This window comes from Equus quagga, chromosome 16 (genome assembly GCF_021613505.1).
Source record: "Equus quagga isolate Etosha38 chromosome 16, UCLA_HA_Equagga_1.0, whole genome shotgun sequence".
Classification (NCBI taxonomy): Eukaryota; Metazoa; Chordata; class Mammalia; order Perissodactyla; family Equidae; genus Equus; species Equus quagga.
Window position 1 is genome coordinate 32388802 of NC_060282.1, and position 18446 is coordinate 32407247.

General features: G+C 35.5%; 1 protein-coding gene across 4 annotated transcripts in view; it reads right to left on the reverse strand.

Annotated features, from left to right (window-relative positions):
- OXR1 (oxidation resistance 1) overlaps positions 1–18446 on the reverse strand; it is a 449619-nt gene that overhangs the window by 162326 nt on the left and 268847 nt on the right. The window contains exon 1 of one of the 4 annotated variants that reach the window (XM_046642006.1): positions 3736–3763. The exons of the other annotated variants lie outside the window; for them this stretch is intronic. Within the exon in view, the coding sequence (XP_046497962.1) occupies positions 3736–3763 (28 nt within the window). Of the gene's footprint in view, positions 1–3735; positions 3764–18446 lie in introns of those variants that run through there. 4 annotated transcript variants of the gene reach the window in all.

The window sequence follows — 18446 nt, forward strand, 5'->3', positions numbered from 1 at the left end:
GATGTAAGAGTGCTTAAATTAGCTTTCCTATTTAAGAGTAGGGCACTAAAAAAGCTGATGGGCAGTGAGGCTTGTCAGCTGTGGTCTTCACTGTAAGATTCTCTGGTTGAACTGATTCCCAGGAGAATTCTTAGTGTCACTAACTTTAGGTCTTTTCTCCAGGGTCAATCTACTTTGTAAACAGACTTTTTCAGTCTTACCTTTATTCCTACTTTCTGAAAACCCAATATCGCTACTGCCTTGGGGAGTTCTGCGCTGTAAATTTGGTTCTTCTCAGCTTCTCTCACTGCTGGCCTTAGCTTTCTTGGGTCTCCTAAGTCATCTGCTTTCCAGCTTCCAAAATACTGTTGCTGTTATTTTCTATTTTGTTTTTGTCCTTTTGCCCAATGTCTCTTTAAAAAAAAAAAATCACTTTACTGTCATTTTAGTTGAGTGTGGAAAAGGAACAGACCTCAATGGTTATATTTAATCTGCCATCCTTAACTAGAAGTCTCGCTTCCAGACATGATTTTAAAATGTTTGAAAGGCTTAGAAGAACGTAATTTACTACATTTGTAGATTTGATTTATTAGTTTTATAGGAGTTAAGTGCTTAGAAAGCATTGGCTTAGTACATTTTAAATCTGCCCCATTAGGCGTTTATAGTGTTTGTTAAAAATCACATAAAAATCATGATTTGTTAAAAATCATTTGTAAGTGTACTTCGAAATGTTTAAAGAAGTTTATTTAACTACGATTGTAAATGAGAGTAAATTTCAGGGGAACTTAATCTGTTACATTTATGAACTATGGAATCAAGTAACTATATTTTTACACAAAAATACTTATAAAATGTGCTTAAATCTCAAGGGAAAAACTGTGCTTTCTAGCTAATATTGTTTATAAAAGTTATATATTAAACAAAAATAACTTTAAATTTTCTTTTTCACAAAGACAACCCCTCCTCCAAGTTGAAACTTAACTGATGAACTTGGAGGACATTATGCTAAGTGAAAAAAGGCAGATACAGAAGAATAAATACTACATGGTCCCACTTACATGAGGAATTTAAAATAGTCAAACTCATAGAAGCAGAGAGTAGAACTGTGGTTACTAGGGGCTGTGGGGAGGTATTAGTCAAAGGGCACAAAATTTCAGTTATGCCAGATGAATAAATCCTGGAGATTTATTGGTCAACATAATGCCTATAGTTAACAATAGTGCAGTGTATACTAAAAAATTTTTCTAAGAGGGTAAATCTTATTTTAAATGTCCTTATCATAAAAAATAAATAAGTAAATAGGGTGGGAGAAAACTTTTGGAGGTGACGGATATTTATGGCATAGATTGCAGTGATGGTTTCACAGCTATATAATTATCGCCAAACTCATCAAGCTGTACACATTAAAAATGTATAGCTTTTGTATGTCAATCATACCTCAATAAGGTACTTAAAAAAAACTAATTGATGAGAATAAATTAAAAAATAGCATAACTACATCATGTCATTGAAGTGTAGAAGCCTTGGAAATGGAACTTTGTTTCGATTTTGGCTGATGACGACAGGTACCAAATACCTCCAGATTCTAAAAGTGATGCTAAGAAACTATAACACTGGTTTGTCAGTATTAGCCCATCACATACCTAAAGGGTATCAAAGGGTTGATATGGAGGGTGCTGAGAGAGAATTTCTTTGGAGAAAGTGGTCAGTATATCGTGCTCCCCCAACCCCTGCCCCAATATGGTGTGTGGAGCTGGCTAGGGAAAGCTTCGTTCACATGTCAAGCAAGTGAGAGTCTTCAAGGGGACGAGTAGAGAACCTGGCAGTAACCAGCTGGCCAGAGAAAGAGAAGGAGGCCGTGTAAATGTTGAACTTCACTTCTACCAAGGGCAGAGCAAAGTGGTCTATTTTCTGGAAACCAGATGCCATAGTAGGTAACTACCAAGATGCCATGGTAGCTAATTCCCTGGAATTGTTTGAAAAGGGTTCTCATGCAAGAGGGACACCCAGCTAATCAAAGGAAATCTCAGAAGTCATCTGAGGGGCTGGTGGTTTGGAGTAACTGTATGTGGTTAGACATCCTCTAGCTTAATTCTGTAGACTTCCATAGAAGTACATCCATTATCTGAAATGACTATTGTAACAAACTAAGGCAAATAGCTGGTTGGCTCTGTTGTTACTGTCCACCAGAAAATGGTGCTCCCTTGTTATTTCATTGGCAAAAGACTGCTAGACTAGAAAGAAAAAAAGTACTATTATAGCTATGGCTGAACATTACCTATCATCTCCAACTGTTACTAAAAAGGCCTCTAAAAAAGTCAAAAATCTCTATTTTTCTCTCTTTAATCCCAATTTTCTCTAAGAAATCTCCTATTTGTTTCATGTCTACTTTGTGACTAAGTCCATAGACTTCTTTAGAGTCTCGCTGTATTGTGGTATTTTCCCTCTAATTTTGTTATTATTAAGCTTTACTCATAAATTACTTAATAAGAAATTTTGTTTTTTAAGATTAGCAAAGGCTAAGTTGAAATCCCATAAAAGACTCTTTATTTTTATTTAAAAATAAAAGTATTGGGGCTGGCCCCGTGGCCAAGTGGTTAAGTTCGCGTGCTGTGCTGCAGGCAACCCAGTGTTTCGTTGGTTCGAATGCTGGGCGTGGACATGGCACTGCTCATCAAACCACATGCCACATGCCACATGCCACAACTAGAAGGAAACACAACGAAGAATACACAACTATGTAGCGGGGGGCTTTGCGTCCCACATGCCACAACTAGAAGGACCCACAACGAAGAATATACAGCTATGTACCGGGGGGCTTTGGGGAGAAAAAGGAAAAAAAATAAAATCTTTAAAAAAATAAAAGTATTCTCCATTGTTGAATACTTAGCACTCAGAAGAAATTATAGTAAGTTCCACAATGGCAGGGGCATTTCTATTTTATTCCTTATGCTAGATTACATAACACAAAATAAATATGGGAAAGAAAATTTCATTGTCCCCAGGTTTGCTATTTTTAGCTGTCACAGACAACAAGTGCCTTGTTTTTGGCTTATTATTAACTTTCATTCTGAGACTTCCACATAATCTTGTCTTATCTAAGGTCTTTGTTATTTTTATTTCTCTCCAAGCTATCATGAGTTTTGACCAATATTTGTTTTGTTATACACTAAAAACATCCTATCTGTCTTGCTGTCTTTTTCTATCAATTAGTTTAATAAATTATTTGACAGCATTAGAAAATTTATCAGTCACTTTCTGGAAAACGTTAAATTTTCTGATTTTCTTTTCATACTAGCAACTCTTTTTAGAAGCTAAATATTGTTATAGTGAGTAAATGTCACAATAAATATATTTGAATTTCATTTTGTTCACCTGTTCTCATGTTTAGAGTGAAAAAAGATATTTGCTCCAAGAAGTTTAAGAAATATAAACAAGAAAAATCAAACATTAATAGAAATAAAATAAATGTTTTAAATAATGTTTTTTTAAAGCTCATACTGCAGAATCAAAATATTACAGAGAGCTAATAAAAGTAGTGCTCTTTTCTTGAAGTCAAAGGTTGGCAATTTCTGGTACTTATTCCACAGGAGGACCACTATACCAATACCCCAAACCACTGATATTTGCATAAGATTCTACTATTTGGTTAATGTCCATGCTTTAGTAGCAGGACTCTGCTTTCTCTAAACTAATGATTGACATTTCAAGCAAATGAGAAATAGAAAAACAGAAGGCAGGATTTCAGAAACTTACATCTCAGCTTCATGGATATTGGGCACATTTCCTTGGAATTCAGCCTTCTGCAGCAGTGGGTTGGTGATCTGTCTTTCAAACATTCTTGCTATTTCACTGGATTTATTTCCATCCTGAATTCTAAATCTCTAAGTACAGAGTGCCTTTGAATAGCACCATTTTTTTCTCCATTTTTAGCAGACTCTTGAAGTGAGAAGTCTACACCTTCCCACTTGTCTCTAACTACTTTCAAGAAGGTTTTAGAGCTGGGTAAGACAGTGGTAGTCAAAAGAATGAAGAAACAAATATGCGTTTTAGGTTCAAAAGAACAAGTTATTCATTTACTCAGGGAATGTTCTGGGAAATATTTAGCTTCTGAAATTAAATGCATTTAGAAGCTGGAGAACATTTAAATGGGTCAGCCCCATAACGTTCCTCACCAAGTATTAGCTTCAGTAATATTACATTTTGTGAAATAAAAAAAATAGATTTCATCATCAAAAAAGTGAAAAAGATATAATATTTTACAGACAGTAACAAGTGTTGGCGAGGATGTAGAGAAATTAGAATCCGAGTGCACCATAGGTAGGACTGTAAAATGGTGCAACCACTATGGAAAAGTTTGGAGGTTTCTCAAAAAATTAAAAATAGAACAACTATAGGATCCAGTAATGCTACCTCTGGATATATATCCAAAGGAGTTGAAAGCCAGGTCTCAAAGAGATATTTATACACCCACGTTCATAACAGCACTATTCACTATTCAGCAGCCAAGAGTTGGAAGAAACATAAATGTCCATCAATGGATGAATGGATAAACAAAATGTGGTGTGTGTATATATATATATATGTGTGTGTGTGTGTGTGTGTGTGTGTGTATACATATATATATATACATACATATATACACATATATATGTAGAATGTTATACAGCCTTAAAAGGAAGGAAATCTTGTCACATGATACTATATAGGTGAACCTTTAGAATTTTATGTTAAGTGAAATAAGCCTGTCACAAAAAGACAAATAGTATATGATTCCAGTCATATGAGGTATCTAAAATAGTCAAATTCATAGAAAAAGAAAGTAGAATGGTGGTTACCAAGGGTTAGGTGTAAGAGGAAAAGGGAAAATATAAGTTTTATGGGGATAGAATTTCAGATATGCAAGAAGAAAAAGTTCTGGATATCTGTTTCACAACAATGTGAATATATTTAACAATATTGAATCATACAGCCAAACTTTTCTATAGTGGTTGCACCATTTTACAGTCCTACCTATGGTGCACTCGGATTACAATCATACAAATCATGGTTAAGATTTGGCACTCTTACCACGGCAGCCCAGGTTTGTTTCCCAGTCAGGGAACCACACCACCTGTCTGTCAGTTGTCACAGTGTGGCAGCTGCATGTTGCTGTGATGCTGAAAGCTATGCTATGGGTATTGCAAACACCAGCAGGGTCACCCATGGTGGACAGGTTTCAGCAGAGCTTCCAGACTAAGACAGACTAGGAAGAAGGACCTGACCACCCACTTCTGAAAAAATTGGCCATGAAAACCCTAGGAATAGCAGTGGAGCATTGTCTGATAGAGCACAATCTCTATTAGGCAGGATTCCGCTCTGCTGGACACAGGGTCACGAGGAGTCAGAATTGACTCTGCAGCACTAACAACAAAACAACAACTGAACTACACACTTGAAAATGAAATGTTTAAGATGGTAAAAAAAAAAAAAAGATACAATGTTTTGAAGGATTCTTATTTATTCTCTGCCTGTCATTCTGAGCATTTAAAGTCACAGTTGCCAGTCAATCATACCCAGGAGGAAAATGCTGGTCATCATTATAAGCTTTCCAACAGAAATCATGAATAATGATTTTATGCAGCTGGCTGGAAGTGTGTGGTCAATGAGAATGCACACGCTTCTGTTGTGAGCCTAGGATGATAACACCAGCACCTGGGCTGCTGCCATGAGACAAGGGAAACTTTTGGGAGTTTTAAACAACCATTACTACCCCAAGCTTCCTTTAATTGAAGAAATAAACATCTCATAAAAGGCTAAATTATATAAAATCAAGAACATATAGCACTGTGATTATGAATATGGGCTCAGAAATCAGTCTATCTGAGTTTGAATCCTGACTCCCCTACTTAGAGGCTGTGTGACTGGACAAATTACTTAAACCTCACTAAGCTTTAAGCTTTCTATCTCTCATCTGTATAGTGAAAAAGTCGTAATACTTTGTGGGATTCTCATGAGCAGTACATCAGATGAAGTATGTCAATACTTACTGCAGTGCCTGGCATGTAATAAACACTGAAATCTTGGCTATCCTTAAAACTTTTTTTTTTGGAAGATATATTTGAAGCTAGAGATTTTTCTTCTCAATATTTTGAGTGGAAAAATAAATCAAACTGTTTTAGTAAGTCTCTAAAATCAGGTTTTATAATTATTTTGATTTTGTAGATTACTTGGTTCCTTCAAATATTAAGGTATTAAATATTTAAATATTAACAGTATTCATTTTTACCATTGTTACCTTCAAACTCTATGACATCTCGTGAAGTAGTAAGAGAGTTTTTTGGCATCACCTTGAAGTAATGGATAAAATATTAAATTTGGGGTAACAATATGAGGTGTAGGTATGCTGCTGACTACTATGTAGTCAACAATATAACTATGTTACATCAGACACATATGTAAAGTTTACATCTTTGGGTCAGTCTCCTCATATGGAAAATTAATTTCTTTTAAACTCTTGAAAGTGAATTAAATGTGATCAATTGTAATCCCGCCTACAAAAAAACCTGTAAACTCTAACACTATTCAGACGTAAGTAACAAGTTCTTTAGAGTTATTTGCTAATTAAAATGTATGGTTAGACTAAGAATCGACTATATATATATATAGGATGTATATTATCAGTAACTTCATTGAAGAGTCACTGTCTAGGGCCAAAAAGTGTGAGCCAATTACACGTAGGTTCGCTTTCATGGGTGAAAATTTTATCTTTGTCTCATTCGTGGACCCAAAATGCCAACTCAGCCAGACTGTTAATTGCTTAGCCCAGCAATTCAGCTTTGGAACAGGCTGTTCTAAGATTTCCATTCTGGTCACTGCTTCTTCGAGATTCCTACAGTCTTTGGGCCTTTCAAACACAGAATGAAATAAGAGTCAAAGTGATTTAATTAGCAGTGATTTTTCTCCCTTTTTCATCTATGGAAACAGACGCCACATAGAGATGGAGAGTTCAATAGTTGTGCAAGGGAAGCTATGTCTACTTAATAATCCTCCCACAATATTCATAAGTTGGGAAAATAGTCATTTAGACATGATATTGAATTTTAGAGGTCAACAAAGTCATCAAGTAAAATGATCGGAAGGATAATAAAAACAATGGCTAACATTTGAGTGCTTTTTCTGAGCTGGAGAGTTTTAAGCAATTTACACAGATTATTTAACTTAATCTTCACAATAATTTTGAGGCAGATACATTCTATTCATGTTATCCTTAAGAAAACTGAAGTAAAGGCAGGTAAAAAAAACTTGCCTAAGGTCACATAATTAGTAAATGGTTGAACCAAGCTTTGAGCTCAGTCCATCTGACTCCAAGCCAGTGAACTCAGCCACAAGGCTTCATGAGATCCCTCCCTGAATTCTCAGAGATAACCAGAGATGAAAAAATAGTCAGCTACTTCTCCCACTTTGGTCTAGGCTTTTTCTGCTCATTTTATTTAGTTAGAGGCTGGCGGTCAGTGAGGCTAGGGCTAACCCTGGCCTTAGGTAAGATGAAAGGACATGTGAGAGAACCAGAAGTTTGAGGAGTTCCAAGTGTCAAGGAACAGCAATTACAGGATGTCAGATAGGAAGGGAGGAGTTCTACATGGTTACTGTATAACCACCTAGAGCTATAAATAGGGAGTTACAGCAAAAGGCAAGCAGTAAGCCAGAAGTGTGGTCTGGGGTAAGCCAGGAACCGAGAGTCAGCTCAAAAATTATGGAATCAAAATAGTCATGGCTAGAGACAAGCAAAGGAAGAGGGAGTCAAGAATTTCAGGAGCTGTGAGAGGTCAATCCAAGTCAGCAATAAAGGAGGTAGCATCATCTCAGGAGGGTTTGGTATATTTCCTTGCTATGTAAGAAGAAGGTTGAGAAGGGTGAGAAGATTATCTAGGTGGTAACTAAGGGCAAATGTGCCACCATAGTCCTGGTTGAGTTCAGATGATGGCAGAAACAGGGTAGAAAAAAATGGGAAGATGGGACAACTTTGTTGATAAGAACAATGCAAACACCATGTAAATACCCTTGAGGCGATGAATATGTAACCAGGTGTGCTAAGTATTCTGCCAACTAATGAATTTAGTACTCAGAGTCCAGAACTCAGATGCAAGTGGGACGATGAAATTAACCTAGGTCATAAATTAACAATTGATCTATTTTACAACCATATTAAATTTCTAAGTTTTTTTCCATCCTATCTTCCTGTCACATTTTTACAATTATATATATATACACACATATATATGCACATATATACAATATGTATATACTTGTATATTGTATTTGCATATATGTAATTATATATATATATACACACACACAGTAGTCCCCCTCTATCCATGGGGTATACATTCCAAGACCAAGACCCCCAGTGGATGCCTGAAACGTAGGATAATACCAAACCCTGTATACACTGTATTAGTATATGTATATATTTACGATAAAGTTTAATTTATAAATTAGGTACAGTAAGAGATTAACAATAACTAATAATAAAATAGGATATAGAGTTAAAATTATAACAAAGTTAACAAAAGGTACCGTAGATCTTAGTGACCTTAGTATATGATTGTTTTTCTTTCCTTATTGAGAACTTTCACCTTTTCACTTAAAGGAAGCACTTTGTGGCTTCTCTTTGGCATATCCAAATCGTCAGCATCGTTATTCTTGTGCTTTGGGGCCATAATTAAGTAAAATAAGGGTTACTTGCATACAAGCACTGTGATACCATAGGTATTGCAACAGTTAATCTGATAACCAAGAAGGCTGTCAAGTGACTGATGGCTGGTTGTGTATACAGCTTCCGATATTCTGGACAAAGAGATGATTCACCTCCTGACTCGGATGAAGCAGGATGGTGTGAGATTTTGTCATTCTACTTAGAATGGCACACAATTAAAAACTTAAGAATTGTTTATTTCTGTAGTTTTACATTGAATATTTTTGGACTTCGGTTGACTATGGGTAACTGAAACCACAGATAAACGGGGGCTACTGCATACATATACACACACATACATATAGAGTATATATAGTAAATTTTTAATTCCTTAAAACGTTGATAACAAAGCTATACTGGCACATGAGAAACAGTGACTGTGATTTGTATCCCTGAACCATACAGAACTACATATATCCTATATATGAACTCTTTCTTTGCAAAGTAGGCCAATTTCAGATAGCTTCTATCAGAGTTACCATATACGTATCTACTTTAACTTATGACATTAACCAGTAGGAAAATTTCCTTATCAACCCTAGTATTTCTGCTTTAGGAAATTATGCTGTATCAGCCAGTGTAGCCAGGAGATGGAACAGAATATAAACAATAGTTTAGGTACGAAGTTGATAACACTAAGTTATCACAAAGATAGCAACTGCAGGAAGCAGCTGCTAACTCTAGGGCTGGGGAGCAAAAGGAAATGCAGTTATTAAAGCGTAGGAACTTAGAGAAGGATTGCTACTGACGAATCCTGGTTGCCAAAGTGAGGAAGGGTAGCCAGATAAATACTCACAGGGACAGAAAGCAGACAGGAAGGAGTTCCTTCTCCCTTCCAGCCTTGTACTCTCCCTCTTTCACCCTCTATGGGCAGAGCCTAACGGATAGCAGCCGGCAAAGGAGAAACTTGGTTTGGAGAGACCCAGCTCCAGCCTCAGAAAGCTGAGCCAAGAAAGGTGGGCTTGGATCTGAGAGAGAATAACTTAAAAACTGGCACATGTGGAAATATGTTCAATGTAATTTATCACTTAATAAAGGAAATCATGCAATTTAGTTGTTTGTGGGATTAGTTTAGAAAATCTGCAGATTAATTTCACACTAATGTTAAAGGAAATATTTCATACATTTAATAATTTTCTGAAAAGTCCTATGAATTCTTCTAAGTAAAAGTTAAAAGTTATTCCCTCAACATACAAAGAAAAAATTGACACTGAAATGCTTCAAAAATAATTTACATAAACATTTCATTTCTACACGCAAGATGAGGATACATGAGAAAAATTTAACTCCTTTTTTGTTTTAAACTGTTGCAGTTCTAGTGGCCTGAAATGTAATTTTAATTTGTAATGTCTCCAATATTATTTAAATAGCATGAGCACTCAGTCTATATATATAATGATGCTTGATTTGTCTAATTTAAGAATTTTCCTTCTAATGTCATAATGTATGGTCAATCATTATGATCACCATTCAGAATAAATAATTTAAACAGCATCCAAGAAACATCCCCAACAGACTACTGCCCAAATATTGATTTTTGTTAAATCACCCCTAATTATGTGTTCTGCATCTCTGCTGGTTTCCATTTTATATGTTACAAATACTGCATATTTATTTTTACTCTGGATAAAAATATTTTGAAAAGAGACTATGGTTTCCCCAGGTCTTCTGCAATAAAGCCTGTGGAACCAAATTTGATTCTTTCTGTTAATGTAGCTACCATTATAAGCACAAATTATTGCATAGCCCTATATGTTACTAGTATGCAAAAGAATAATAATTTCTATTCCTAAAATTTTCAGATTATTCAAAAATAACATAAATTAATTCTCTTTATTACAGTAATACATATACATTTTAGAAACTTTAGAAGATACAGAAAAAAGTAGAAGAAAAAAAGAATCTGACCAGCCCAAGAAAATCATACTTAATATTTTGGTGAATTTATTTCCAAGATGTCTTTTTTCAATTTTGTTTTTTGTTTTTTCGGTTTACTTTTGGTGAAGAAGATTATCACTGTGCTAACATCTGTGCCAGTCTTCCTCTATTTTGTATGTGGAATGCTGCCACAACCTGGCTTGATGAGTGGTGCATAGGTCTGTATCTGGGATCCAAACCTGCAAACCCTGGGCCGCCAAAGTGGAGCATGGGAACTTAACCACTATGCCACTGGGCTGGCACCTCTTTTCAATTTTTAAAATCATATTTATGACTAAATTCTATGTGCAAAGTTATATCCAGCTTTTTCCTTATTATAAATATTTTTTCTGTGATATTAAAACTTCTTATAAAATAACATATTAGGACTTTTTAATATTCTTTGAACAGATGAGCTATAATTTGATTAAACAGCATTGTCATAAAAATGTTAAAATTTTAAAAAACAGAATTTCAGATTGTTGTTGTTGTGTGTGTGTGCTTTAAATAACACAAAATCTCTATCTCCTCTTTGTTGATCTCTTGGCTACCACTAATTTCGGTTGATGCGTCTGCAGCTCTTTTCTAATTTGCCCTGGACTTGGAAATCACATAATCAAATGTGTTACGATTTTATCTAAATTCAGAGTTAATGTGCTTTGAAATGAGAATCTAAAATCTCTCTGAGACAACTACATGAGCTGTGGCACATAAATGAGGTGCCATTTACTTTAGCAGTTGAATACCTGCTCTTTTTTCTTCAATACATTCTTAAAGATTCTTAGCTGAATAAAGTTGGTTGGTGTCATTAAATTACATGTATGTCATTAAATGTAGGTGTCATTAAATGAGATATCATACATTCACTTTATACTGGCTTTAATGGCTAACACAGTCTTGCACATGATGGTTTATATTTGCATTAAAACAAAGGATGGATAAGACTCTATTCTAATAATTCAAACTGCAGACAAAAATTTAGGCATAAACATGTTCATAGTAGCATTATTAATACCAACAAAACTGAAAACACTAAGCATCTAATATTAGCAACATGTTGAGTGAATTCTGATACTTCTACAGGTTAAATTAATGCAAACAAAAAATGATATTTGGTATCACATTTTAATGATGAAAGGAAATTATATATTATCATGTTAAAAATGCAACACTATGTCCAATTATGTAAATAAAGAGAAAACTCTCATGGGAAAATGCCATAAGGAAATGCAGCAAATTCTTAACAATGGTTATCTCTGGCTAATGGAATTATGGTTGATTGGTAACTTCTTTATATTTTTCTTTGTTTCCCAAACTTTCAAAAATGTGCATTTTTAAAAATCATAAATAAACAGTGCATGTGATGATGTTTTAAAATGCTGGATTCTATAACCCCTGGTAACTGCAGTAGAAACATTATTTTCGTGTACAAGAATCTTATATTCTGTCTATGATAGTTTATATTGGGACAACCTGGTACACTAATTGAAAAAACTGGAGTGATGCTCCTTAGCTTTGGTCGACAGGAAGTTAAGCAGCCTCTTTTCTTCAGAGGATCCATGCCACAGCCTGCTAGTTCTCTTCCTAATATCTGTACTCATCTTCTATAGAGATAGAGGGTTTACCTGGGCACTAGGCTATCCAGCAAAAGATTTTATCTCCCAGCCTTCCTTGGTTCTAGGTGTGGCCACGCAGCTAGTTTTTGGTCAATGAGAAATGAACAGAAGTGATGTGACAACATTGGGTCCTACACCTACAAGGAAAGCTCTGTGTTCATCTTTCCTTTGCCCCTCTTTTCACTGGCTGAAATGCAAACAGTGAAGTGGACACTACAGAAGCCTTTTTTGGACCAAGAGATGGGGAATGAATATTAAGCATGCCAGAGGAACTAGAAGAAGTTTCTACCCTTGATGCTAAAAAGCCTGCCCAGGACTCCTTACCCTCAGACTGTTGCATGGGACAAAAATAAAATCATCTGGCATTTATTATAGCAGTGAAATTAGTATCCTAACTATTGCTGCTTCTATCTAGAAGAAGCAGCTGGATTTAGTTGATTACTTTTAGAAGATTAGTTCACCATTAATTACACCAAAACTAAAACCACTATATTTAGTAGCCATTTCTCAACATTTAAATAGCTAATCTTAAATAACCCATTCTATAGGCCAATTAATACAGCTATTAGAGAGCTTAGAGTGCCACACTACTTGAAACCAGATGTCCCAGATGCCATCGAAGGTTCTTTTAAGAATGAATGCCTTTCTTTTTTTTTCCAAGTTAAAAATCGCTCATATATGCAATAAGGCTCAAACTCGTTGCTGGAGAAGATTTAAAGTATTTATTGGGATAAGTTGGGAGCACTTTCAGGTCACATGGCACACCAGTGCTGAAATGAGAGTCAGGTTCTCAACTGTTCACAACAGAATGTCGGGCACTTCAGATCTCACATCTTAAGCATAAAGAAAGTTTGCCTTACTTCATATCTTAGAATGCTGTACCACATTCCCTTCTTAGAGAACTAAATCTTGAATTGACAGTTAATAGAATACCATCCGAGCATTTAAAATGGCTTTATTTGAAAGACTAACGGATATATTAGTCATCTATTCCAAATTCTCCAAATCATGTCTCCCATTAAATTAAAACATCAGAAAACTATATATATATATATATATATATATATAAAGTTAGTATTTTACTTGTATTTCTGACCTAATCCAGCAGAATCATTATGGAATACACTGTCTCTGTTAAACTTTCTTTTTTTTAGACAATATTGAATTCAATAAACACTTCCTTGAATTAATTTCAGAAATTATAAGATGAACCTCAAGCTTCTTTTTTTTTTTTCAAATATATATATCAGATATACATATAAAACCCAATGTTTCCCTCTTCGTCATAGTTATCCTGGTGGGTATCCCCTTTTAGCCACCTGGCAATCTTCCTTTTCCTCTTGGTAACAGCACTCCCATTCTTGGACTGGTTCCACCCCTCTCCTGGGCAGCCCATGTGCTTCATGGCTAACTGGCTTGATCTCTGAATTAAAAGTAGAATCTACGGCTCAGGCCTCAGCTCACTGGCATAACCCCATATCCAGCCACATTTACCGAGATAAGGGTGGGGAAGTGCTCTAGGTTGATTAACTAATGTCAAAGCTCAGGATTTTTGTTTGAGAGTGGAAAACCTGTACTCTTCTCCGGTGAATGTGCGTGAGATAGCATGTATGACATCCAGGTTCTCAACCAAGCACAACAGATTGTTAGCTACTTCAAGTCACACACTTTATCACAAACAAACCTGACTATGACACGGTAGCCATCTTGAGACTATAGGTAGAAAGCTGGCATAGAATGAAGTCAGCACTAAAGAGGCAGAGTCAAGAAATGGACAGAGCATAAAAATGGGTCCTTCTCACATCATTTAAGTAGATAGATCAAGCCACACTTCAAGTTAGCTTACCTCTGGATTTCAGTCATGTGTATCTATGAATTTCTTTTATTTTTATTTTTTATTTTTGGTGAGGAAAGTCAGCCCTGAGCTAACATCTGTTGCCAATCTTCCTCTTTGTGCTTGAGGAAGATTGCCGCTGAGCTAAAATCTGTGCCAATCTTCCTCTATTCTATACGAGGGATGCTTTCACAGCATGGATTGATCAGCGGTGTGTAGGTCTGCCTCTGGGATCCAAACCCGTGAACCCTGGGCCGCAGAAGTGGAGCACGAGAACTGAACCACTACGCCAACTGGTCGGCCCAGAATTTCTTTTATTGTTTAAATCAACTTGAGATAGGTTTGCTGTTGCTTGTAACCAAAAGCATTCTGATAGAGACAGTAAGAAACTGAGAAAAATTCAGGGTTTAACTCCAACACTAATTTCACGTCATATTCCTGACAATGCCAATTCCCTCTCTTCACGGTGGTCCTTGGTTTTTTAACTTAATTACACCATTTACAGTATGTTTACTTTCATAAACCTCTACAGACCTTTCCCACATTGCAGGGGAAGGTGGTGGGAAAGAAATCTATATTAATTCTCTGCTTACTTTGAGTCAGGCATTTAATGTACACTACTTTATTTAATTTTCCAAATTGAGAAGGTAGGGTCTCCATTAACAGATACAGAAAATGGCTCAGAGAAGATAGGATCTCAAGGTCACACAGCAGTTAATCCAGCTGGGACTTGAATCTCCAAAGCTAGGTCTCTTCATATTACACTAGATTGCTTTAGATGAGTAATAAGTTCCAAACAAATAAAAATAGGCCAACGGAAATATCATTTAATATGTGAGTTTTTGAAACATTGGCAACTGCCTGCCTCTCTAAATTTGTATGGCGTTTGAAGAATTAAAATTTTGTTTTGGAAAAACTGAGACTTCTCCAGACCATTTAGAGATAACTTCAATGTCTCCAAAACAAAGCAGATATCACTAACTCTTAAAAAGAGAAAAACATGAGTGTGCTAATTTGAAGAGTCTGACAACTAGTAACTATTTTCCCTCCATCTTTATCCACAGTAGGTACTGCACGTGTCAATTGATTATCAAAGAGCTATTTTTACGTCTCTTCCCCATCTCTCTAAGCTGGCCAGAGTCACACAATTCAAATCTATCTCTATTGTTAAGGCATGATTCTTGGCCATTCTTCTGCTTTCCTACTGTAATTTCTCCCTTGATTTTTTTTGGAACTTTCTTTTCCATCATAATCTCCTTCTCCTGTAGGTGGAGGCCAGCCCCTTTGTCTTTTACATCATCTCTTGCTAACATGCACTGAAGTTCAAGTTTCCCATTTTTTCTCTCAACATCCTGTTTAACTCCTCTTTTTCAATTCTCACTCCCTCCCTCTCTCTAAATCTCCAAACTATTACCCAGCCTCTTTCCAAATTACTACATGTAGGCAACTATCCCTCTTTGAGCTACTTTTTAAATAGCAAAATCACAGCTAAAGCTCTCAGCAATCATTAATTGATCACATCAAACTGAGCTCTACACAATACAGAAAGTACAAAGCCATTAGCTCTGGACTTCCAGAACTATGTATTCTAGAAATATCTTCAAGGGGGGAAAATCTTTAGTCTGGAGATGCAGACACAGTGGAAGCAGAATTAACAATTTTCCTGAATGTCAAAGTCAGAGAACAGAAGGAAGCACCACTGGATATTGTCAGATGTATTGTTCACATAAGAGCGGATGATAAAATGTGAGCAACAATCATGGCAGGGGTCACATTCAGATCAAACCATCAAAGCCACACCATGACAGTGCACTGACAAGAATGCAGTAGCTGTGAAAATTATGTAAGGCCACATTCAGCTGCAACGTGTCCTGGTTATTTCAAAGCATTTGCACCTAGAGATATAAATAATAATCTATTTACCTTGGAAAAACAGCTCCCACACAGACATTTCACATTTGATTCCACAAGGGGAGAACACTGAACAGGCTACAAATATTTCACAAAGTTTTACAGTGTTTCTGGGTTTCATAACAATTTGGGATTAATTTAAATGGACACTGTCAAACTATATAAATGTGAAATATAATTTATTGAAAATGATTTTAATGTAGAATGGTAGAATGTCAAAGTGAGAGTACTGATGTGAACATCAATGGAATATTTATAGGAACTTCCCTGTCATTTCTCCTAAATTAACCAAATTAGTGAAACAAACAAGACAGAACTCTCTTGGCATCATTTTAGCAAGATTTTATCCTTCCTGGGTTATAGGATCTTATATCTCAGAAAAAGACCTTGGAAAGATGACCCAGGCTGGTAAGGTACACATGCAGAAATGGACACTCTCAACATTTGGTACACAGTGATCTGCTCTTTAAACTGGTTTTTGAATTTTTTTTCAACATAATACCTAACAATCTGTGAGAGTGCAGGGAAATAGTCAATCTCTGCTGAGTGGCTTGTGGTTGACATAATCTTTTGGAGAGCAATTTGGCAATATGTAATAATTCTCTAAATTATGAGTAGATTATTTCAACTTGGTAATTCCACTTTTATCAATTTATCTTAATAAAGTCATAAAGAAGAAGAATGACATAGGTTTATTTGCATGGATGTTGATTAAAATACTGTTACAGGAAAAAATGAACAAACAGAAAACCTAACGAGTCCAATAATAGAGGATCAATTGAGAAAGTTGTAACATATCTATACGATAGAATACTTACATAATCATTGAAAATGATGCTGCAGAATCATACCTACTGACACAAAAAGATACATGAGATATACTAAGCTAAAAAGAGTACAGAATATGTATGCTGTGATCGGCATGTTCTCGAGGCTGGAACAACAGCAGGGAACAAATCAAAGCACATGCCAGCCTTTGCAGAGCACATATTCTGATGCTTACTTTAGAACAATATAATGTCAGCCCTTTTTGTTATTAGGTATACATAGTTTACATGTATTTAGAAAATCTCACAAATTATATAGCTATTCTCTCTGGAGAGTGTGTTTATGCTTCATTTCTTCCATTTCTTTATATTTTCCAATATTTTGTATAATGAACAAATTATGTTATTTTTAATTAAAAAATTTGAAAAAACAAACAAACAATTGGGATATAGAACAGCCAACAGTAATGAAAAATTGGTGAAAAGGAGGAATGAGGAAAGATTTTCTGTTATACAGGAAGTAAGCCACTTTCTCATGATCCAGATATATTTCCTTGACAAAAAATAAGGCCAATGTTAGACCTCAAAGACAGAGGGAAAAAGAAACATCAGGCATGATAATTGTTTTCAATAGATGCCATCATTCTTTTCATCAAGACAATTCAGGAGAAAAAAAATTATCTTTTAGATCTTATCTGCTATGGTTCTATATTTTAACATCCCTCAGTACACTCTCCAGGATTATAACTTTTTCTGTAGGGGCCAGAGGCAAGAGGCCAGAAGATTCATTGAAAAGGCAGATTTGAGATTTCTAAAATGATGCAGGATAAAAAAAGGAATACAATTCATTATGAATTTATTAAGAACTGATGAGTTATAAGTGCACTTGGAACTTTAAATACTTCCTTATTTATCATAATTCCATGAGCTAGGTGTTCTCCATTTGTTACACATGAAGAACCTCAGAAAAAGTATCTTGTTCATGTTCACACAGCTAGGAAGTAAGAAAACAAGATTTGAATTCATATCTGGGTCCAAAATCAGTCCTGCTTTCATTAACCTGGTTAGCAGGGCAGAAGAAAACAAAATGTAATAAACTCAATGACCTAAAGAGTCATAGAATTTTAGATCAGGAAAGGATCTTATAAATCATGTGTTTCAATTTCCTCATACTATAGATGGGGACACAGAGACTCTGGGAGGCTGAGAAACTTGTCTGTGGTCACATTCCCCCAGCAACTAGAGAGAAATGATCATAAAATATCATAATTTGAATTATTAAGCAATAATTCTATTCTCTTTTGGCCATTGTTCAGTGGCTATTAGCAAATTATTCAATGATCACATATCGTCCAGATATTTAGCTTCATGCAATGAATTCCATTTACATTTTAATTGAAGATATTCTGTATTTATTAATGAACGAAATGGAGAGTCACAGAAATTATTTTAAAAAATTGTTTAGGGGCTGGCCCAGTGGTGTAGTGGTTAAGTTCACACACTCCACTTTGAAGGCCTGGGGTTCACGGGTTTGGATCCTGGGCACGGTTCTACACACTGCTCATCAAGCCATGCTGTGGCAGCATCCTACATACAAAATAGAGGAAGACTGGCACAGATGTTAGATTTAAAAAAAAAATTATTTAGTTTTCATTATCTCTTTTTAGTTTTCTTTATATTTATGA